This window comes from Lagenorhynchus albirostris, chromosome 13 (assembly GCF_949774975.1).
Source record: "Lagenorhynchus albirostris chromosome 13, mLagAlb1.1, whole genome shotgun sequence".
Lineage (NCBI taxonomy): Eukaryota > Metazoa > Chordata > Mammalia > Artiodactyla > Delphinidae > Lagenorhynchus > Lagenorhynchus albirostris.
Window position 1 is genome coordinate 70,936,914 of NC_083107.1, and position 23,255 is coordinate 70,960,168.

General features: G+C 45.3%; 3 protein-coding genes across 10 annotated transcripts in view; 1 reads left to right on the forward strand and 2 right to left on the reverse strand.

The window, feature by feature from the left end:
- ITSN2 (intersectin 2) overlaps nucleotides 1-5,464 on the forward strand; it is a 161,360-nt gene extending 155,896 nt beyond the window's left edge. For all 8 annotated transcript variants that reach the window (XM_060169732.1, XM_060169730.1, XM_060169725.1 and 5 more), the window contains 4 exons: nucleotides 678-760; nucleotides 3,346-3,429; nucleotides 3,873-4,046; nucleotides 4,558-5,464. In XM_060169732.1, coding sequence (XP_060025715.1) covers nucleotides 678-760; nucleotides 3,346-3,429; nucleotides 3,873-4,046; nucleotides 4,558-4,715 — 499 coding nt within the window. In that variant the 3' untranslated portion in view covers nucleotides 4,716-5,464. The remainder of the gene's footprint in view (nucleotides 1-677; nucleotides 761-3,345; nucleotides 3,430-3,872; nucleotides 4,047-4,557) is intronic.
- Nucleotides 4,926-19,669, reverse strand: FAM228A (family with sequence similarity 228 member A). The gene is given in 8 exon segments (XM_060168977.1): nucleotides 4,926-5,186; nucleotides 9,166-9,193; nucleotides 9,195-9,308; nucleotides 12,242-12,467; nucleotides 12,586-12,685; nucleotides 17,789-17,857; nucleotides 19,581-19,630; nucleotides 19,633-19,669. Coding segments are annotated over 8 exon segments (885 nt in total).
- A 1,119-nt stretch (nucleotides 19,670-20,788) lies between these two features.
- Nucleotides 20,789-23,255, reverse strand: part of FAM228B (family with sequence similarity 228 member B) — a 35,614-nt gene continuing 33,147 nt past the window's right edge. Inside the window, exon 8 of the mRNA XM_060168978.1 lies at nucleotides 20,789-20,965. Coding sequence (XP_060024961.1) covers nucleotides 20,959-20,965 — 7 coding nt within the window. The 3' untranslated portion in view covers nucleotides 20,789-20,958. The remainder of the gene's footprint in view (nucleotides 20,966-23,255) is intronic.

The window sequence follows — 23,255 nt, forward strand, 5'->3', positions numbered from 1 at the left end:
TGACCTCTCCCTCCACCATAAACCCACCTCCAGCCCGTGCTCACGCCCTACTAATTCCTCCTCCACCACAGTCCCACTGGCAGGCCTTGGTTTAGACGTGCCAGGTTACCGCAAACGCCTCTAACACACTTTCCTGCTTCCAGCCTCTCCTCGGGATCTTCCGAAGTGGGAGAGCCAACACCTCACTTCCTACTGCAATCCCTCAGGGACAGTCTGTGCTCCTTCGCCTGCTCTCTGAGGCTGTCCCGTGCCTCTGGGTCTCAGTCCCATCCCTGCACTCCCGCCGGATTGTCTGCCCTCCCCCACTGCCCTCTGCATGGGTGCCTTCTTCCCTCCCTGCCTGGCCAGCTACGTGTCCTGTCCTCTGGGTGTAGCTCCTCCTCCGCTGCGTGCACAGCTCTCTGCAATAGAACCTGTCATTTGTCGTGCTGAGCTGCCATTGCATCTTCCATCTCTGTGCGCCCAGCACCTGACAAGTGCTTGGTGCCGTCAAGAACTTTCTAGAAATTCTCAGCTTGATCCTCAATTAGCAAACAAGTCCTTCAGTTGAATTACTGTGAAGTCTATGATTGGGAACTTCTCAAAGCCAAGGTTAGCAAGCACAGAGCTCTGGGGCTCCTGGTGGACCTGTGAGCCGTGTGCGAAGTCTGCCCGATGGCACTCTGCTTCTCCTCCAGGACGGCGTGGGTCCAGAAGATCAAGGCGGCATCTGAGCAGTACATCGACACCGAAAAGAAGAAACGGGAGAAGGCTTATCAAGGTAGTGGGGGGGGTAGCGGTGCCTGAGAGGGTTGGAACCAGCCACCAGGGGACCCTGGGCACTGGGCGGGGTCCCAGCTTCAGGGCACAGGCTGCTGCTCCTGCAGTGAGGGGATAAACAGGGACAGCCTGAAAGACCAGACTTGCCGCGGGCGAGCTTGGCAGAGCCCGCTCGGCCTCCCACAGCCGTTTCAAACCTCCTGGGGGCCTCCCTGAGCCCCCCCCCACTGTCCCCTACATAGATGGGGGTCATCCAGTGCGAGCCCTGGGACCTCCCTTCTCTCTGTGGCAAGGTCTCTGTCCCTCCTCCCCACACACACTCTTCACTCTTGTTTCCAGGAAGAGGGGTCTGTCCTTTGCATAACCAGCCCTGCCTCTGCTTGGTCCATTTTGCTCCATCAAACTTCACTTCTACAGCCCGTTTCCCCTCTGCTCCTCCCCCACCCAGCCTCTACCCCACCCCTCCTCCAGGTCCAGCCAGCCTCCTCCCAGCACTGGGTTCAGGACCCTACACTCAGAGCCTTTCACTCCGCTTGCTGTCCCATCAATCTGTGCGAATGGCTTGCTCACACGACGTCAGTGACCACCCCCAACAACTTGGCTCGCTTTCCCCAACAGCAGGAAATTGAGGCCCCTCCCTCCCCCGGACCTCATGACACCCCTGAGGGTCCTTGTACCATCAGATCTTCTTTCATCATCTCCTTCCTAGCTCTGCTTCCTCCCACCCTACCCCAAGAGTTCTGAGCCTCCCTCCCTCGTGTCACCCCAGCTTCAGTGGTCACGGCTGGCCTGCTGTCCCTGCAGCCCCTGCTCTCCAGAAACACCTGCACCACTCCTCCTGTTGGATTAACCTCCTTCCAGAAGTAGCTCCTCCCGATAATCTCAGTAGCCGGTAGTATTGTCCTTGGGCGCACACTGGAAATGTGCTCTCTGACCATCCCCATCCCCCTGCATCTCTAGACAGTTGCAGAGTCCCGCATAGATTCTCTCCGTGGTTCTCCTCCCCATTTGCATAGCCCTGTCCTCTCCTGGTGGCACAGCCCTATTAAGACCCTCCAGTCTCCCACCAGGCTCTGGCACAAGGCCCCTCCCTAAGTCCTCCCACTTAGGTTCCTGGCTGCTGGAGTTGCAGCTCTTTATGTTTTTTTATTCAGGTTTCCCTTATTTTGTTATATACTCCTGAAAGGTATACGTAAATTGGCTTTTGCTAATTGAATCTTATTTTAATGGTACTTTAAAGGCATGTTATTGAAAAATCAATGATTGAATCTTTTCAGAAAGCATATAATGATCTCTTAATTGGTCGAAGATAAATCAAAGTTTTTCTTTACACCATTATCTGTACATATTGTTATGCACTTTCCACGTGTTCCATTCTTTAGACCTTTATTACTTAACTCTGTGCCAGGCCCTGTGCTAGGCTTAACTGGGCCTACAAAATGAATATGGCCCAGCCCTGCCTTCAAGGGGAACTGAATGCCAGTGCCTGCTGGGCGGGTGGGCACATAGGAGGGGTGGGCCACTTCTCACAGAGAAGGTTCTACTTGCCCTGAGCTTTGAAAAGTCAGTAGCTCACCAAGCAGCTTTTGTTAGTTTTTAAACCCCTAAGGGCAAACCCTGCTTAACTAACTTTATAGTTACCAAGATAATCTGAGTTCACTAACTCATTTCTCTCCATATTAAAAGTGTTTCTGAGTACCTCCTAAAATAAGGTCTTAAGTAAAAGTTTATAAGCTAAAGTGTTTACATGTAATTGGAATTATGGTGAGTGGTTAAGAAAGTAGACTTTGAGGACTTCCCTGGTGGTCCAGTCCACTTGCACTGCAGGGGGCACGGGTTCAATCCCTGGTTGGGGAACTAAGATCCCACATGCCACGCAGCACAGCCAAAAAAAAAATAAAAATAAATTCTAAAAAAAGAAAGTGGACTTTGGTATCTGATGTGTTTTTGACCTTGCCGTTTTAGAAGCTCTGTGACATAAGCACGTTATAGTCATTTCTAAGACTCAGTTTTCTCATATATGACAATGGCAGTTATAAAGAGCTACGTTGTAAATGTGCAGTTTAAGTATTATAACTTATGTAAAAGTCGATCACATGCCTAACACAAAGTAAGTATCCAATAAATGTTAGCTGCTTTTAAGTGCTGAATGAATATAATGTATGGTGATGTTATTACTATTATTACTTGCTAGGCAGTTGAGGGGTTAACACAAGGATGAATAAACAGTCTGTGCTCTGCCATGGCCCCTCCTGACAGAGGGGATGGACTGACACAGAAGTTCAGACCCAGCAGGCTGTGGGATGCACAGAGGAGGGAAGGGATCCAGGAGGTGAGATTGGACCTGCATGTTGAAGGATGTGTAGGATGCTGATGGGCAGAGATGGTGGCGAGGTACCCTAGCAGGCGACACAGCCTGGGCAAAGTCACAGAGCAGCCAGATGCTGCCAGGCCCAGTTCAGTGGCACGTGAGGCTGGGGAGTGATGGGGTTGGTCAGAAAGACAAGACTATCTACAGCTTAGCATCATCACTCTGTCTGCATTCTCAGAGAAGAAATTAACATCACTACTCTTCCTCTTTTGTAGCTCGCTCTCAAAAGTCTTCAGGCATCGGGCGTCTGATGGTGCATGTCATTGAAGCTACAGAACTAAAAGCCTGTAAACCAAATGGTAAATGCTTCTTTCATTCAACTGGTGTGGTAACTACCCTGCTCTTTGCTGATAACTCTTCTGAACATTGAATAACGGGACACTTTTTAAAAGTCAGTATTTCCAGTGCCACTAAAATGGTTATTGGACCAAAATTATTATCACTCTAGTTTCCCAATAAATACCGATGCCTCCTTCCTCAGTGCTTCTGAGTAGAGAAGGCAGGAAGCAAGCTGCACTGACACATGCTCATGGGGAGCAGCCCTGGCATTCGCGCCCACAGTCCCTCCCCAGGTTTATGATGCTGTCAGCACTGGGAACAGAGACCACAAGGCAGATGCAGACCCTCAGGCAGTGACCCCTGCGGCCATGGTCTATAGAGAAACATCTGTGTAGATCCTGCTTCTGCTCGAAGAAGGCCCTCTTGTCACATGCCACATGTATACTGGTTTGTTTTTGTTCAGGAAAGAGCAATCCATACTGTGAAATCAGCATGGGCTCCCAGAGCTACACCACCAGAACCCTTCAGGACACACTAAATCCCAAGTGGAATTTTAACTGCCAGTTCTTTATTAAGGATCTTTATCAGGATGTGCTGTGTCTTACCATGTTCGACAGAGACCAGTTTTCACCAGATGGTAAAGTATAACTCCGGGGGGTGGGGGCGGGGATATGAAGTTTCCCCCATACTCTAGGATCTGGGGTCTGGAAGCTGGGTGCTCAGCCTTGTTTTTACCCCAAGACACCTAAGGGCAGTGACACAGGCCATGGTCCTCAGCAGCTCTCAGTGGCTGCAGGTGGGATACCTTCTCAGGGGAAAGGGGGGGTGGCCTCAGGTGTGTTTCAGGTCTTTGACCCCAGTCACCCCTGCTTACCTAATGGAAAGGCTGTGCTCCTGGCACCTACTGAATGGGTGAGCCATTCCCTGACCAAAGAGGCTTGGATTCCCAGCAGTTTGAGTTTCCCTCACACAAATCCCTTGTTCTGCATGCATCCATCCATTCACAGTATCCAACGGCCATTAACCAAAAGAAGTTACTTGTTTTGAATTTGTAAGTTTTATGAATCCTGTTTCAGACACTCCTTCTGTGATAGTTTTTTAACAGTTTTTTAAAGAAGACTTTTGACTCTCACTTGTCTATTCACCAGATTTCCTGGGTCGCACTGAAGTTCCAGTGGCAAAAATTCGAACAGAACAGGAAAGCAAAGGCCCTACAACCCGCCGACTGCTGCTGCATGAGGTCCCCACTGGGGAGGTCTGGGTGCGCTTTGACCTGCAGCTTTTTGAGCAAAAAACTCTCCTGTAGGGGCCTTAGGGATCTGCCCACTAGGCTGGGGCTGGAGAAGATAGCCGGTGCTGCCCCTGAGCTGGCGGAGCGTCGCGCCGCTTCATCCATCACAAGGCCACGCATGCTGGGGCCTCTATTTTATCGCACACTAAATCGCTAGCAATCTATGCAAACATGACCTTCCCTATAAATAAACCAAACCCCATAGCACAGTGCCTTGTATTAGTGTTAACATGTTCGGCTGTGTTTAGATGCCAGGATTTCCATTTTCAGGGCTATAAAAAGTATTATGTGGAAATGAGGCATCAGACCACCAGACGTTACCACTTGGTTGAATGTGTCCACTGTGGGTGGTTTGGGTGACGCTGTAACCATTTCACACCACGTGACCTCCGCTGGGTCACAGCCACTCAGGAGGTGAAGGACTGGGAAGAAATGCAGCCTCAGCGTGGGAACAGCCTGATTACGGAAATAGTGTCCACTTGTGCACTGAATAAAAACAGAAACTTGATCATTTTATTCCTGATTAGATTTTATCATTCTCTGCTGAGACAATATAGTTTGAAATCTAAGGGGGAAAGCTTGATTTACTTTAAATACTGTGAACTCTAATGATGCAGAAAATATTTTTCAACGTTAATTTTCTGAAGTATAAATTATTTATGTAAATTCCTTGTTTTTGCATATGTCATAGGACATGCATCTTTAAGCTTTATCATTGCCAATATGTACAGAAAGAGAATAAAAATATAAGTTTATGAATGTAACTTCAAAGCCTGACTGATTTACTTTCTATGTGAAAGGCTTTTAAAAGGTAATTTCAGGGGCTGCTTGTAATGAATCAGGACAGAATGTGGCGGGGGAGTAGTCAGTCAGGAGACCCCAGAGCCTCGTCTTGACTGCCACTGACTTGCTCTGTGACTCTGGTCACTTTACCTACTGTTTCTGGGGCTTGGTTTCTTTGATGGCTAGAATGGATGATCTCTGTGGGAGCTAGAGCGTTCCCTTTTGAGTGCCTCTGTTTGCCTAGCTGAGTAAACCCTCAGGGGTAACTTAGCCATGAAGAAAATGCACAAGTATTAAAAATCATCAGCAGGTCCCTCAGCCCCTCCAGCTCCAGAAGCACCTGTCTCCCTCCCCCTGCCCCCATGCTGTCAGAGACACATCCACACCTGTCAGAGCTGTTTACTCAGCCTCTGGATTTTGAAATGTGAACTCTGTCTTGAACACTGATAAAAATAAGGTCTTTCTTACACACTAAATCCCTGGGTTAATGAGTACAACTGGGAAAAGATCTGCCTTTTGGAAGGAATCACACAGGCTACAGAAGCCCTGATTTCTCAGGGAGCAGGTGTTCTCTAGCAGCTATAAGGAAGGATTCAAATGTCCCCACACCATAGCCCCTGTTTCTGCCTAAACATAATCACTGGACAAAGAAAAACTGGAAAACAATTCAGAATATTCAAGGAAAAAAAAATCCATCATTCCAGGTATTGATCCTGGGCACTGATGGGCTAAAACACAGACCTAAAGGGAATACGCCCCAGTGTCAAAGGAAGAGACGCTCAATATCTGAACCCAGACAATTAAGAATGTTGCTCAATTTAGGGAAAGTCTGGCTGCTCAGGCTCAGCCGCACTGAGCAAAGCAAACTGCTGATCTTCTACAGGGTTCTGAGACTCGAGCTGTGTTGGTTATGGAGGCAGGTGTGGGCTGATGTTCACAAGTCTGCCTCTGACCAGCTGACTTTCAAAGCATACAGCTGCCACTGATGTCAGGCAGGCTTAAAACCAGTCCTGGGGTTACCTGTGAGCATAGCTATAGGATAATCCTTTCCTGGGACTGTGGGACTTCCTCAATGGGATGAACTGTGGCTAGTGCCATGTCTCCATGTCTAGATATGTTAGCATTCTTGTGGGACTCAGGACAGAGGAGCCTGCAAGAGGTGAGTCAGACAACTATGAAGTTACAGAGGATAGTTAATGGCAGTACTTCCAGCAACTCCAGTCACCCCCTTTGATGGAGGAACATGGCACTGCTCCTTAAGAAGTCACATCCGCTCCTGACAAAAACGGTAGCCTGATTTTCTGAAGGGCGAGGAAGGGACTACCTTACACTACCTACCCCTCCAGGGGAAAGACTGAGTGGCTGGAGGAGAGCCCAGCAAGCCCCTCCCGTGCTCTTCAGGATCAGGGTGCCCAGGCGGGCACGCCGGACAGCTCCACGCTCTGAAAGGGGACCCAAATTCTGAGCAGTCTAACATCACAAAGTCAGAGTGGCTTCGAGGAGATCGAGTACCCTGGTGAATGACCATGTGCTTTGGCACCAGAGGGACTGGACGTGGGATAGAGAACACCGCCACTTTCAAACCGTGCAGCTGACCTGGAGCAAGTTAGCAAACCTCTGAGCTTTGTGTAATGGAAGGTGATAATACTACCTTGCTGGGAAATTTTTTAAATGAATACACAGTACCTCACGCAGTTCCCGATTCACAAGGAGAGCTCAATAAACAGTAACTTATTATTCGGATATTCCTCAATTTAGGGAAAGTCTGGCTGGTCAGGCTGAGCTGCATTGAGCAAAGCAAACTGATCTTCTATTTCTTTCTTCTGTTTTTCCATTTCTGGAGAGAAAAAATGTTGGCAACGTTTTAACTGTTGTAGAGACACTGCAAAGTAAAGGTCAGCAAAGCTTTGTTACAAATGGCCCCTTATGGGGCACAGTTCCGGGGGCCCAGGACCTCTGCTGTCATCACTCTTCTTTCCACGGGCTGTGATCTCTGCCTCTGCTGGCCTTCCCCACCTACCCAGGATCTGGGTCTGTGCCGTCTGGTTCCTAAAACCTATTGACAGAAGAGCTGAGTGTAGGGTGGGGAAGAGGGGCTCACGAGACAGGGAGGAACTTCCTGGCTGATTCCAACTGACACTCATCTTCCGGGCAGCTTCCCAGCCAGCCCTCCCCTCACCTTACCCTCACTCTATCTGGGGTCTGCACCTCTCAGACAGGGCTTCCCGTGTCTCTGGACTCCACACAGCACTAACTTTCTGTGGTGTGGGAGAGATGACCAGCTCTCCATGAGACGCCAGCTCTCCCTGCCACTGTGCTCTGAGCAGCAGGGACTACTCTTCCCAGCACCCCCTGCCCCCTGCAGTTAGGGGCCGCCTTGTGACTTGGTCCTGGGGGCCCCCCTACACCCCCAGGCCAGACGTCCTCCATGACCTCTTCCCTTTTCAGTTTGACAGGAATGAATTCCTGGGGCAAGCTTAGCAGCCAGGTGCTGGAGATGAGAAATGTTCCTACAGCCAGGCGCCCTAAAGACTGCATGAAAGAGGGACGGCCTGCCAACCTGCTGACCCACCGGCTCCGGTACAGGAGCAAAAAATAAACTTCCAGTGTACGTAACCCACGCTCCACTTTTTGATCTCTTGGGAGCAACAGTTAGGCTGCCCTACCGTAAGGGTCTGGCTGACCACAGTCACGTTCAAACCTGACTGAGGGGCTGGCTCCCCGTGCTCTCAGACAGAAATACGCTCAGAGGTAACTTACCACATGAGAGGCATCCGTTTCTCTCTGGACAGACAGGAGAACAACAGGATTGGGTAGGAGTTGGGTCACAAAATACCTATCTAACAAGGTTTTTAAGCTAGAGAAAAGGACAGCCCCTCGCGCTTTGTGTGTGGTGGAGGGAAGGAGCCAGGCTGGTGAGTGAAAGAAGAGATGCAAAAATCTACAGTTCGCTCAGAACGGCAGGAAGCTACTACCTACCAAGTGCCCGAAGCCCTCCCTAGAAGCGTCCTAACCCTCAGGCTTCAGGGTACAGGTTGTGGGAGAGAGGATGGAAGGGGAAATAGACCGTGAGCTGTCAGCTGTACCAACCAGGGTGTGAGCTCTGGGTAGGAAATCTGTGCATGGAAATTTCCTGCATGTAAAGGCCCTTCACATAAACTATCATTTTGCCCTCATTTTTTTTTTAGTATAAATTTCATTTCAAAAGATTCCCACCTGTTGTGACCAAACTATGGAGAACAAAATTTTTGGTCTGGTTTGGATGTAATAAGCAGTAAATGGTAGGAAAATGGCAGGAGAGCAAAAACTCAGAAAAAAAGAGCTGAGGATATCCTAGAGGGAAGATCCCCTCTGGCCAGGTTTTCTCTCACCTTATGAAGGGCACAATCTGTCCCCCAGAAGTGGGGTCCGGGGTCCCACAATCTCCTTTCTGAGCGTCTTCACCCAAGGCTCTCCTGCCAAAGGGTGCCCAGAAGAGACCCCACCACTTCTTCTGCATGAAATAAATCCTCCTTCTGCCTCCTCTTTCTCACTCCCTTCTTTGGCTACTACTGCCTGTTCTGCCCTCAGAGTCTGTCTGAGAGGAAGGGATTTGTCAATGGATTCTGGACTCTGTTTGCTATCTGTCGGATGTTACACAACTCTGCCATCCGAGCCCTGTTCCCCCCAGATCTCTGCTCACCAGACTCTTCTTTTCATGCTTTTTACTCCTGGCCAAGCTTCGAGGAATAAAACTGCCTTTCAGAAACAGTCTGACTTAGGTCACTAGTCGTTTTCTCTTTATCAGGCAGATATTTCTCTTCTGCACAGACAAGCTTTTCAGGACTGCAAAGAAAAGTAGAAAAAATTTACCTTAATTCAGTATAAACAGAATTGTACCATTCAATAACTGTCTGAAAATTAAGTTAAGGAACTCAATACTCACTTGATGAAAAAGAGAGACTGAGAAAACATCACTCTGTGGCCGTCAATCAGTCTGCGCCACCCACACCTCTGCTGATGCCACTCTTAGGCAGTAAGTCATGTGACCTTCTCAGGCTGTGGCAGAGGCTCCTGACCCAGAGCCTCAGTCCCTAGAGCTGTAATTGGGACAGAGGGGCTCCAGGCAGCTTTAGAGGGCTCAGACCAGAAAGGCAGGACCAGGGCATCCATTTTCCAGGACATGCACAAGAAAGCAGAGAAAGAGAAAGGAAGCAGTTCACAAAGAGAAGCTATGACGAATGCCACACAGTCCCAAAGAGGAAAGGACTGGCCTCATGGTCTCTCAAGTGGCCTGGCTATCTTCCTGACTGCTATGGTCTGAATGTTTGTGTCCCCCCAAAATTCAGATGTTGAAACACAACCCCCAATGTGATGTTATTAGGAGGTGAGGCGTTTGGGAGGTGATTAGGTCATGAGGGCAGAGACCTCATAAATGGGATTAGTGACCTTATAAAACAGGCCTAAGAGAGTTCCCTCACCCCTTCCACAGTGTCAACCAGAAAGCAGGTCCTTACCAGACATTGAATCTGCTGGCACCTTGATCTTGGACTTCCCTGCCTCCACAACTGAGAGAAATGTATTTCTGTCATTTATAAGCCACCCAGTCTCGTATCCTGTTATAGCAGCCTGAACAGACAGAGACACTGACTGTGGCTTCCATGACAGACTGATGCTTTCTAACATACCCAGGCCCCCTTGCCTTTTTTTTTTAACTTGACAAGGACTCTGCTTTTTGTAATCAAACTGTCTCTAACATAGCCACCTTGCTCTTAAGTCCTTTTCTTACTTTATTGAACAGCCACCTGAGGCACCTCCAGGAGTGTCCTCTCAGAATGTTTCCCAGGGCTGTCTCCACTCCTGCCCTGGGAAGCCCAGGCCTATCTAGAGAAATCACCGCCTCCTTCATTCCTCCATTCCTGCCTTCCTTCCTTTACTCATCATACAATGTTCCAGCTAAGCATTTACTCATCAATGTTCCCAGAAGCATTTACTCATCATACAATGTTCCAGCTAAGTGCTGGGAGCACCAAGATAAGTTAGCAGCCCCTGCCCTCAAGGGGCTTGCTGTAGAGGCAAGAGGCAAATGGGGGAGTAGAGGTACTTCATCGTGTGATAATCCTCTCAAGTGCTGACTTGACCCAGATATTTCTGTGCTTTAGTATATTTATTTTCTTTAGGGAGTGGGGATTTTTTAGAAGAAGCCAGAAAAGGTGGCAGGATTCAGAGGGCACCTTATGTGCTATGTTGAGTCTGGACATTATTGGAAGGGTTATGGGAAGCTACTGAAGGGTTTTCTGTTGGGGAGGGTTGATCACTTCAAAAAGATGGAAAGGTAGAGAGTCCATCAGAAGAGACAGACCCAAGCGCAGAATACCAGTTAAGGAGCTATGACCGTCTATAAAGGCTGAGGAGCCAGAGAAGGGAGATGAGGAAATAAAGCAATATAAAGTCTTTGTCTTGCTAGGGGATGGGGAGTTATATAATTATTGACATTTAAATAAAAATATTTGTTAAAACTGATAAAGAAACCATGAAACCAGAAATAGAACATAAAACTTCCAAATCACAAGAAAACAAAGTAGTGTTGTTCATTCCAGCAAAACTCAGGATGGGGGATAAAAAGGAAACACCAAGAAAACACAACAGGGCTTTTTCTTTTTTTTCTTTCTCTATCTCTTTCTTCCTCTCTTTCTTTCTTTTATAATTTTTTTTTTGTAGAATTTATAAGTCTGCACAGACTGACACCCCTGCTGCAAAAACTAGAGAAAAATAAAAAGAATTCACCTCCTTCCGGCCCCGCAAAATTCATACTTTAAAGTCTTTGGACAGCAGTGTAAACAATTCCAGAGAAGAAAGAGCCCTTCCAGAATGAGCTGGCAATCTCTGGCTACTTTGTCCCCTGGGAGCTTTGGCCAACATCAGGTAGCAGGGACTGACTCCTCCATGCCCCCGGCGTACCTCTGGTGGATCTTTCCTCCCAAGCCTGGTGCTGTCCTTGAAAGTGAGTAGTCAACCTTGTTCTGAACACCACCCCACCCTGCGGAGGGGGGATCAAACCAGGGCACTTGAAAGAGGTCCCCTCAGGCCCTGAATATAGACAGCCTTCCCCAAAACCCATCTGAAAAAGAACCAAATAAAATGCTAGAACTATAAAAATAAAACAATTGAAAATAAGAACTCAGTGGGTGGGTTTAACAACATATTATTAGACACAATTGAAGAGATAATTAGTAAAAATACCTAGTATCAAATATGGGGCAACAAAAAGGATGGGAAATACACAAGAAAGGGTAAGAGACAGGGAGTACAATGAGAAAATCTAAAATATGTTTAACTGGAGTACCAGAAAGAAAGTAGAGAATATGGCAGAGGTAACCATCAAAGAGAAAATGAATGAGAACTTCCCAGAACTGACTAAAGATATCACTTTACAGATACAAAAAGACCCATGAATCCTGAGTAGGATAAATAAAAAGAAATCCGCATCTAGAAACATCATGGAAAACTACTAAAATCAAAGACAACAAGAAAATCTTAAAGGCATCCAGAAAAAAAAATAATTATCTTCAAAGGAACAACGGTAGGATGGGCAATTGAAAGAGCAAAAGACAGGGGGATATAATATTTGTTGAAAGAAAATATCTGCCAACCTAACATTCTTAATCCTGTGAGAACAGCCTTTAAGAATGAAAGTAAAAAAAAAATAAATAAAAAATAAATAAAAATTTTAAAAAAGTAATAAAAAAATTAAAAAAAAAGAATGAAAGTAAAATCTTGAAATGGCTACATACTGTGTGATTCCAACTATATGACATTCTGTAAAAGGCAAAACTATAGACACAGCAAAAAGACCTTTCCTGCATTTGCTACGAGTTTTGCTTCCCACAGGCCTTGCAGAAGCTGTGGGCTGCTCTCTTGGAACCACTCTGTGGAGACTGAAAGTCAGCTGGGGCAATCTGGCATACTGCCTGGCCTTCTCTAGTTCTTTAAAATTCTTTTAAGGTACATCATTTTCCTACAGGAAGATAAAAATCTAAATCAACACTCTTAAAGTCAACTCCAGTCACTCTTGGGGTAGGAAATCACTTGACAATTGAAGTCTCTAAAGACAAAGCCCCATGATCACAAGTACCCATCTTATACTGAAAAATAGCCCTCCGCTCTTCATCCAACTCTTGCTGTCTTCTAAACAGAGGATCACAGAACGGTGGGACCGTAACCTGCGAGAACATGACTCTTTGAGGACGCAAGTACAGTTTGTATTAAGCATTTTAAATCTGTCTGAAGCATTCGAGTGTGGCCTTACTCTATACCAACTCGGCTGAGAATAAGGACCCAGGAATAATGTCATACAGAGCAAGGGAAGCGTAAATGCCACCTGCCTCACACTAGGATATTTCACTGAGCCTTAAGTGGCTGAATGGAGCAAGGGCCACCCAAAGAGAAGACACATAATCCTGTTCAGAGTTCTACAGTATCACTGCATCAGTCAACAAATATCTGCTAATGCGACTGCGTGCTGCAACCCAGCAGGGTCCTGTCCTTGGGGATCTCTCAGTCTAGAACAGACAAGTCATAGACAATGACCACCTTGTCATGAGAGGCGTCAGCTCGGGTGCTTTAGGAGCACAAGGCAGAGCCCTAAGCCGGCTTGGGAGGAAGAGCGCCCCCTTGGGGGCTGACCACTGGTCTCTAAGGGCCCATGAGAACCGCGGGGCAGGAGAACATCAGTGTGCTGAGGGTCAGGGACCAGCTACAGAGGTCGTGGAGGAAGGTGATTTTCTCCTCCCCCATCCTAAGTATAGGCTTTAGACAGAGGGACTATTTCCCCTTGTTTACTTCCCCACACACTTGACCTTGACCCTTGCAAATTTGCAAGGACAACATCCACTGAATGAGGAGACAGCATAATGACTGCCCAACACAATACAGTGAGTCCCCCAGAGCCAAAAGAACCTTCCTATCTTCACAACCATGATCTGCCTTGGTTTTCGGGAGAAGCAAAAGAAACCACTTTTCTCTTCAGAGCCACACACGTTTTTTTAATGAATAGTATTATCAGATGGTCACTTTTGTTACACAGGAGTAAAAAACCTGAAACCTACATCTCAAAATTTTAAAGCCTATATTGTTGGTTTAAAATGTGAAGACTCATTACAAGTTCAACTACTGGCTCCCTGGGCGGCCTTTCTTGCATCCCTCCTTTCACCTCCCCTAGAAAGGAGCTCTCCCGGCGCTGGTTCTGTGACACTCTCATCACACTCACTGTCCACTTATCTTCCCCTACCTCCTGGGCTTCGAGTTTGCTGAATGTGAGTGGGTGGATGAATGAATGAATGGACGAATTATCACACACATGCAAGTGCCTTTTTCACAATGTCAATTCCCAAGCAGTCGAAATTACTTTGGGTTCCTAATCTAAAACTCAGAGGAAATGCTTTTGTGAATTTTTTTTTAATGAATGCAGAATAACTATGAGACTTCTAAAGTGACCAGGTTTTCCCCAACCCCAGAGCTTCTAAGAATAAATAGGTAAACGTAAGAAACTTACTTACCTTTCCATAATTTGAGTCCTTTTTTCTCATATAAAAAGGATTGTATACTTCAGGATCATAAGTCTCCAAATATAATTTCCTTTAAAAAAAAATAAGTACACTTAAGAGCAAAGCATTACATTTAAACGTGCTTTAGTATATTTCTTGTTTTTGCAAGATTCAAAAAAGCCAAATACTTTATTCCATTTCTTATATAAAATCATAGATTCAAAGGGTTGGAAGAAATCTCAGAAGTAATTGAGATTGCAGTGAGAGTCCACCACCTTCTGGGAGAAGTAATCATCCAGCTTTAGTCTCATGTCATCCACTAGCCTTGTTTGAGAACCTTCTGCTCCATTCTTGGTCATTCTAACCACCAGAAAGCTTGTCCTTATGACAGAGCTGAAGTCTGCCTTGTCACTGCCAGTTCTCCCCGTGAAGCAACACAAAACACAACTACTCTTCATCCACATGTCAGCCTTTTACAATATGTACTTAAAGGTTTCATTTCCTCTTGTATCATCTCTGCCTTGGGCTAAATATGCTGTATTTCTTTCCACTTTTCCTCCTGTGAAGTGTTGTCCAGCTCCACCCTCTTCTAAAGGTTCTGTAACTGGTGACTATCCCCAGGTGGACAGGTTGGGCCTGATGCTTCCCACTCGAAGCACCGCCTCTCAATACAGCCTAAGAACTCAGATGGTTTCTTGGAAGCCAGCTCACACGGCTGACTCACACTGAATTTACTGTCATTTTAAATCACTTAGACTTCAACACATGGCTTTTCTAAGGCATGGCTTCCCCATCCTACACTTGTGTGATCACATTTCTGGGCATACTTGTAAGACGTTGCACTTTGGTTTCAAAGTGACCTGGATTCAACCTTGAGCTCTGTCTCTTAGGGCATTTAGGAAGAAGTAGTTAACATACACATCCAGAAATTTTGCTCAGTAAATATACCTAAATACTCTAACATTCCAGTCAAACTACTCTAGATCTCTGCTAAATACCTGGAAATTTAGGTGGGCCTTAATGTCAAAAGAGGGTCCTGATCTCAAAGTTAAAATAGAAAACTCTTCCATAGAAGAAGCCGAAATTTTGTTCTTGTTTTGTAAAACCAAACTGAATAACAGAGGGTATAAACTGGTGATCCCTTCACCTCATGGTTGACTAACTCAACAGCCATGGAAACCGCTTCTCCTTTGCCCACAACCTATTAGAGAGATTGGAAAGGCACACACTCTTTCCTGGCTCTGCTTTTAGCTAGGACTTGGCGTGTGACCCAGTTATGGCCAATGAGACCTGAGGGGAAATCTGCTAGGAGCTTCTGGGGACTCTTTTTGCTTCCTGATCACAAAGGATGAGATGAGGTGTAAGAAAAGGACCCCCTGGCATCATTTCTCACCCTTTCTTCCTGCCTTGAACACAGACCTAATACCTGGAGCTGTAAGCAACCAAATGTGCTTTCAAATGTGAGGGTGACGGGCAGAAACTGAAAATATTCAGGATAGCAGAATAGAACAACAGGAAAAAACCTGGATAATTAATGACATTGTTATGCCGCCAGAACCCACCATGAGACCACCTATCCCTCTATTTCTTATTAATCAATAAATGTTCTTATGGTTTTAAGCCACTGTTATTCTATTAACATTTACCTAAAAGCATTCCTGATAAATCTAGTTCCAAATCAACACTTCTACTCCCTCTACCTGGAATTTCAGGTTTAAAAATGCAGTAGGTTGTATCACAGTTCCATGAATTCATCTTAGATACAAAAATAAATTTGAGACTCTTTGCATAAATAAAAATGCTGACCCAACTTTTCAAATAATGCTTCATTAAAAAAAAAACTCTCATGGGATTTCCCTGGTGGTCCAGTGGTGAAGACTCCGTGCTTCCACTGCAGGGGGCACGGGTTCCATCCCTAGCTGGGAAACTAAGATCCCACATACTACATGTCTTGTGGCATGGCCAAAATAAATAAAATAAATAAAAATAAAAACCCCATGCTCCAGTGATTCTAAAGCTGCCAAAAAAAAAAAAAATTCTCATACCGTTTTATTTGTGTGCTTTAAAAATATTCAGAATTCTCTTGTTTTTTCCAACCCTTTATATGAAATTACTTTTTCCATAATTCTCTGCTGAAGAGGCTTTGCAACATTTTCAGTCCATTTTTTATGTAACAACTCTTTTCTTCTTTCCTTAAAAACATCCAGATGCTGAAAATACGTATCCAATCTCTAAGGAAGTAATACAAACAAGGAAAACAAATTATTAAGAAGTTTTCCAGGCTTCCCTGGTGGCGCAGTGGTTGAGAGTCCGCCTGTCGATGCAGGGGACGTGGGTCTGTGCCCCGGTCCGGGAAGATCCCACATGCCGCGGAGCGGCTGCGCCCGTGAGCCATGGCTGCTGAGCCTGCGCGTCCGGAGCCTGGTGCTCCGCAACGGGAGAGACCACAACTGTGAGAGGCCCACGTATCGCAAAAAAAAAAAAAAAAAAAAAAAAACTGAATTTTGGGCTTCCCTGTGGTGCAGTGGTTTAGAGTCCGCCTGCCGATGCAGGGGATACGGGTTCAAGCCCTGGTCTGGGAGGATCCCACATGCCGCGGAGCAACTGGGCCCGTGAGCCACAACTGCTGAGCCCACATGCCACAACTACTGAGCCCGTGTGCCACAACTACTCAAGCCCACGTGCCCAGAGCCCGTGCTCAGCAACAAGAGAAGCCGCCGCAATGAGAAGCCCACGCGCCGCGATGAAGAGTAGGCCCCGCTCGCCACAACTAGAGAAAGCCCGCGTGCAGCAACAGAGACCCAGCTCAGCCAAAAAAATAAATTAAATAAATAAATTTATTTTTTAAAAAAGAAGTTTTCCATTTATTTTCATTTGAATAAGCGGGGCGGGGGGGGAGAACACTTGTTCCCACTCCTCAGCTCTCAGCACATTGAGGCTGCAAAGTCATAGAATAAGATATTTGAAGAACAGTATAAATTTCAGAAAGAGAACCTGAGAGCACAGAGCAGAAAGAACCCATGAACAGTTCTACACCACAACTGTGCCTCCAGATTAAACCACATCCAAACCACTCCTAACTCAGAAAACTCCTGCTTCTTTTTAAGAATTCAAAGCATTCCCTGGTCACCATTCCATGTCTCCAGCCTTCATTATCAGTAAAGACTGTGATAAAAGTGGTAGAACAAAAAGAGCCTAGACTTGCATCAGCACCTCTCTCTCTTTTATAAAGGAGGGTAAACCCACCTACCTCTTTTGATGCTCAAATGAGAATATATATAAACTTCCTTTATAAATTATAAGCCACAGTACAAATGTTAACGTATTATACACCAAATTTCAATCCCTCTCATTGAGATGAAAACGTCCTTAAATTTATTAATTCCATAGTGACGATCAGTACTGATTGGTCATTATCCTTAAATACTAATTCATCTCTTGTGGCTTTACATATTCCCACTGTGATGTAGGAACATATGAGAGAGGGGTAGATTTTAGGAAAGAATTTCTATTCAGTAACAGGACAAAGACGGGGAGCAGTTAGAACAATCTCTCAGATCCCTTAAGGATAGATCTGGGACTCCCAACCTCCTAGTGATTCTGCAAGGAGATGGCACAATCTCAGATCTATGTAGTATGAATGGGTGATTCAGAGGAGGTTCGTTCTCCCAGAAAAATGAATCTCTCTGACATGGTAACATCCTCTTGGCCACACTGCTCTGTATCACTCTTGCTTACCTAGAACACACTTGGAATCCACTCTCTGTAGCCAACTCTTACCTTTGCAACATAATTTTCTCTAAATAATATCACGTATACAGCTTCATCAATGTCTTCTCTAGCCAATGCCTAAAATTACAGAATTAAATATTAGCATTTAGATCCTGAAGAAACAAACCAGTGACAAAATACAGTGTATTTTACCAATAGTTTGAGTGTAAATCTAACATCTGTACCTCAAAACATATTTTGTAACTTTTTATTATGGAAATTTTCAAACACAATTCTCCACGAAGCCATCACCCAGGTTCAACAATGATCAACTCAGAGTCGATCTTATTTCATCCAAATCCCTACTCACTCCCCTGCCCCCCACCCAGATTATTTTGAATCAAATCCCTTACATCACACCATTATTTTTAAAGTACCAAGAAAGCTTACTAATTAAAGGGATCCTCTATAAAATGAAGCCTCTTTATAGGCAGTCTGTAGGTGTGTTTTAAAAGCCCTTGAAGTTTCCTGACTTCTGCTAGGTCTCTTTATAAGTTAAAACCTATTTATAAGTCAAAACTACAGAAGTTTGATTTAGTTCAACGGGTCCAGAGCCAATTAGCTGGGAACTCCTGGCTGAGGACCAAGATGGTCTTACATCTAGGGACTTGCTGTTTCCATTATGAGCTTGGGTAAAGTTGATGCACTTAAATCCTTACTTTAGGGCTTTTCATTTGGATCACTATGAACTGATCTTCCAGCTTTTACTCTTACAGAACTAAGTAAGGACAAGTGGAAAGGCAATAAAAATTCAGCATCTGGAAGAGAAATTCTGTTACCTAATAGAATTATCTAGTGTAAAGTGATACAGGTTCTTAAAACTATGTTATTCAATCTCTGGCTCATCTTTCAGTTCTGCCACAACGAGTGCATCAAAATAAACTAGACCTCAAACTCAAATACCAAATCTGTGAATAAGAGAAATCTCAAAACCGACAGTTGTATTTTTACCGGTATATTTAACAGCTTCACATGAAATCTAAAATGATATTCAGACAGCTAACTAGGGTCTTCTCCAAAATACAACCCTCTTGATAATATAAACAGACTCTTGCTTTAAAATAAAGCCTTCTTACACTTATTTTAAGACGGAAATTGAAAAATCATGTAAAACAATTAAATGTTTTCCCCTAATACAACACAAATTTAGAATAAATCAATTTATCTGAAGTAGAAACATACACCGACAATCATCTTGAGAAATCACATTTTTTTAGCCATCCTATTAACATGATTAGCAAATGTTATACACACTATTGGGTGTATGTCAGATTTCTGAACCACTTTTTCTTCGTTTAAGGAAATAGTTTTTGATAGCTCCTTCTTGGTGATTGTGCGCGCGCACACACGCACACGCACACACTCTCTCGCCACTCTTACTGCCACCACAGTAAAAGGGGTAAAACAGAAGAAATATCCTAGAGCTTCTCTCTATAAAATAATGAAACTTTATGAAAAAATCATTGCTTTACCAGACCCTGGAGTATCAAGAATTCACTGGCAAGCCCAGACCTGGCTTTCACCGCCTCTCCCGCAGGGCAGCTCAGGGACTGCTGTTTACCCACAGCCCGCCCTGTTGCTCTCCTGATGCTGCGGTGACCACGGGAAACACTACAACCACCCTGGGCCAAATGCGATCCCTGGCCATTCCCATTCGGCGAATTCTTTGAGAGCCAAGTTTATGCCAGGCGCTGTTCTAGTTCTGGGGAAAACAACTGTGATTAAGACACAACAGATCCTAATTTCAAGGGATTTATGTCCCACCACCCAAAGGCGGCCCCCAAATGCCACATTATTTTACCTCCATCAAAGCAACTGACTCGGGTTCTGGCCACTTTAATTGTTCTGGCCCAAATGTTTATCATAGTTGGACATTTTCATGGCAGCCATAAATAACAGAATCCCCGAAGGAAGAAAGAGTAAATTGAGGAGATAGGTGATTACAGTTGAAAAAGTGAGGTCTTTCAAATTCAGAAAGCAGTGTATCCTTGCTCTGCCACTTAATAGACTCGGTAAGTAAAACAAACAAAAAATAAATCCTCGGGTCCCCTAAACCTGTTTCAAAAAGGGGGTGATTAGGCTCCCCGACCCGTGGCCTTAAGGACCCAATCAGGCAACGCCTCAGGGTCTGCCCGGGGCTGGGGCCCCTGGGCCACACCGCCGAGGGGCCACCGTGGGTGGTCACAGGCCTGGGCTGCCTTCTGCTCCGCACCTCGGGCTCTGTGCTCGGGGCGCTCTGGGGCCGGTGGCACGGCGACTCACTGTTCTGGGAGGGGAAGGGGAGCTCCTCTAAAAACAAATTAAAGCACTACGCTTAGACCCCAGCCCCTCTTCCCGCAAGCCCCCTACACCTCTCTCCACAGGGGGCGCAGAAAGGAAGGAGCCGCCCCCACCACCACCACCCCCCGCCACCGCTCGGGCTCGCCGCCACCCCGGCCTCTCCGTGCGACGTCCGCCAGGCCTTCAACCGTCCAATACGACACCACCCCAGGTTTTAGTTTAAAATATACATATATATAAATTTAGGTCATGTAAATTAATCCTAAAGAGAACTTACCATTTATCTGTATGATCCAGGGCAACAAGAAGAAGCGAGGATTGATTTTTAGTGCCCCTTTTGCCTAAGGAAAACAAAAGTCTCTCCTCCTATGCTCCAGGTCCTAAGTCTTCTGTGACTAGGAGTCAAACTCAACATGAGCCAGAGGGGTAATCAAAATGAATTTTTATAACTTTGCAGACTCAGAATCAGCACGTGGGTAATCAAAATGAATTTTTAAATTTTCTAAAGACTGCTGGAGAAACCTGGGGAGAATATGTCGGTGTGGATTTTAAGGGTGCCTGACAATTTAGGGAAAGAGCAAGTGAACTGAGATGGGTGCTAAGTAAGGTAGCTATTAGTATTTTTATTGTATCTTTCAGGCAACATTTCTTAACTCCTGGGGAAATACATTTGCAGTAACTGTCAATATACAGTACTGTCATTTCTTAATGATCATACAGACACTGGACTCAAAGATGAAGTTTATTGCAGATGCTCTTCTTAGACACAGAACAATTCTTGAGCGCCTTTCTTGCTCCTCATCCTGAATGATTCCTGCTGGCAGATGGCTTCCTTTGAAGCAGCCTTCTTTTGTGTCCTCTTTTACCAGCCAAGGCTCAGGGTGTGTGCTCCTTGGTTGCTAAAATCTTTTGAAAATGACAGAAAAGTGTAATTGATACAGGGATGAGGGGCTTACAAGAGCAGAAAGAATTCCTCTGCTTTAGCTGAGCTGATCTCCCTGAAACCTAGCCCTCCTGTTGGCGCTAAGTGACTTGGAGGCAGGGTCCCCACCTAAAGCTCCTGACTCAGCCTCTCCTCACTCTATCTGGATTCAGAAACAAGGAGCTTCCAGGACAGAGCCAACCCTATTATAGGTGGGGTAGAGCACTGATGTGTGGTATGATTTGAGGGACCCCTATGGTCCTGCTTTCTGATGTCAATAGGCCTGGAGTGCTAATTTACACTAGGATTATTGTGATTTATAAAATACTAGGTTCCCTTCTTCCCTTCTCTTTTCAAACCTCTGAATCTCTGTCCGCCTTCACTATCAGCTGATGGATGACCTTCTGACTTATGTGAGGAAACAAATTAAACAGAAGTAAACAATCTTCCTTCACAAAATTCACCAAGCTGGTTTCATCTATGGCTATGCCCTCTGCCTTCCTTCCTCTTGTAATGATGGATTGTCCTGACCTCAAGTCGTGGATCCTACCTCTCCACAGGTAAAGGAGGTGGGAGGGTGGAGGAATGGATGAGGTAGAGTATTTTAAGTAGAGAAGTCAGAGAAGGCTTCTCTGGAGAGATGATGTTTGTGCAGAAGTCTGAGTGACCTGAGAAAATGAGACATGGAGAGATCTGTGGAAGGAGTGTTCCAGGCAGATGGACTGGTAGAGGCAAAAGCCTGAGATGGGGGTGAGGTTGACGCGTTCACACAACAAGAAAAGGAACATAGTGAGCGTGGAAAGAAAGGCAGGTGATACAGGTGGGGAGGAGGCAGGTGCCCAATCGTATAGGAGGTTAGAGGCCATGATAAGGAGTTAGAATAAAATTCAAAGTGTGAGGGGAGGCCATTAGAAGGTTTTGAGTAGGGGAGAATTCTGATCTAATTAACACTTTTAAAAGAATATGGTGCTGCATGGGGAACTGATTATACAGGGGCGAGAGCAGAAGCAGGAAAATGAGTTAGGAGGCTAATGCAATAGGCCAGGTAAGATCACAGAGGCTTGAACCAGTGGTAGTACTGAAGAATTGAGAAGTGAACGAGCTAACAGAGCTCATTACCTATAAGACATGCGAATTGAGTGAAAGCAAGAAATAAAAAATGACTCCTAGACTTTTATCCTAGGGGTCCTTTTTGGATTATAGTCCTATTCACTGAACTAAGAGAAATTTGGCAGGAAGAGGGGCAGAGTGCAAAATTAAGACTAATCCTTGGGACTTCCCTGGTGGTCCAGTGGTTAAGACTCCGTGCTTCCACTTCAGGGGCCACGGATTCAATCCCTGGTAGGGGAACTAAGATCCCACATGCCATGTGGTGTAGCCAAAAAAAAAAGAATAATCCTGTTTGGGGCTGGTTATATCAAGAGACCCATAACCAGTACAGTACATAAGAAGGGTGTGTAGGGTATGATTACAAAGCAACTTATTGTATTGTTTTTCCTCACTGTCCATTTAAACCTGTTTGGTTGGGTAGTTCTCCAGCAACTTCCTGTTTTATTTTCCTCATTGCAATTACTAGCTCAAGTGATATATATTTGCCTGTTTATTGTCTGTCTCCCATCAAAATGTGAGCTCCTTGAGATCAGAGATTTATCTGTCTTGTTTACCTCTAGTCTCCAGCCTTTCAAACACTGCCTGGTTCAGAGAAGGTTCTTGTTAAAATTTGCGGAAGAAAGCAAGCAAGCACATGGGAGGATACTAAAACATGACAGTAAAAGGAGTGAAACCACAAAATTAAATCTTAATACATTTACCGTGAGTTAAAAAAAAGTAGCCCCCTTATCCTTTAGGAGTGGGGAAACAGAGTCAGAAAAGAAGTATGATAGATTGACTGTAGACTCAGACAAACAAATCATTTCCCTATTGATTTCTAACTGGGAGATGGGGAGGATAGGCTGTGACTTCTCCTTCAAATCCACTCCTAACAGAAGCTACACTCCAGAGACTCGGGACACAGGGTGTAGAGAAGAGAACTGAAGGGAAGTGGCCCCTAGACCGGGAAGCAGTAGGCTAGCCTAGACAAGTCAAATGGCACCAAGTTTAACCAAAGTCACCTTAGGATGAGAAATCTGTGAACAACTACATTCCTATACATTTTACATTTGGGGACTTTTACTTTTTAAACTTTACTACTTTAACTCAGTATATGGTCCTTTTGAAAATTTTTGCCTTTCTTGGCTAAATTAAGGGGAACAAAATTTGGGGCCTGGCTTGAGT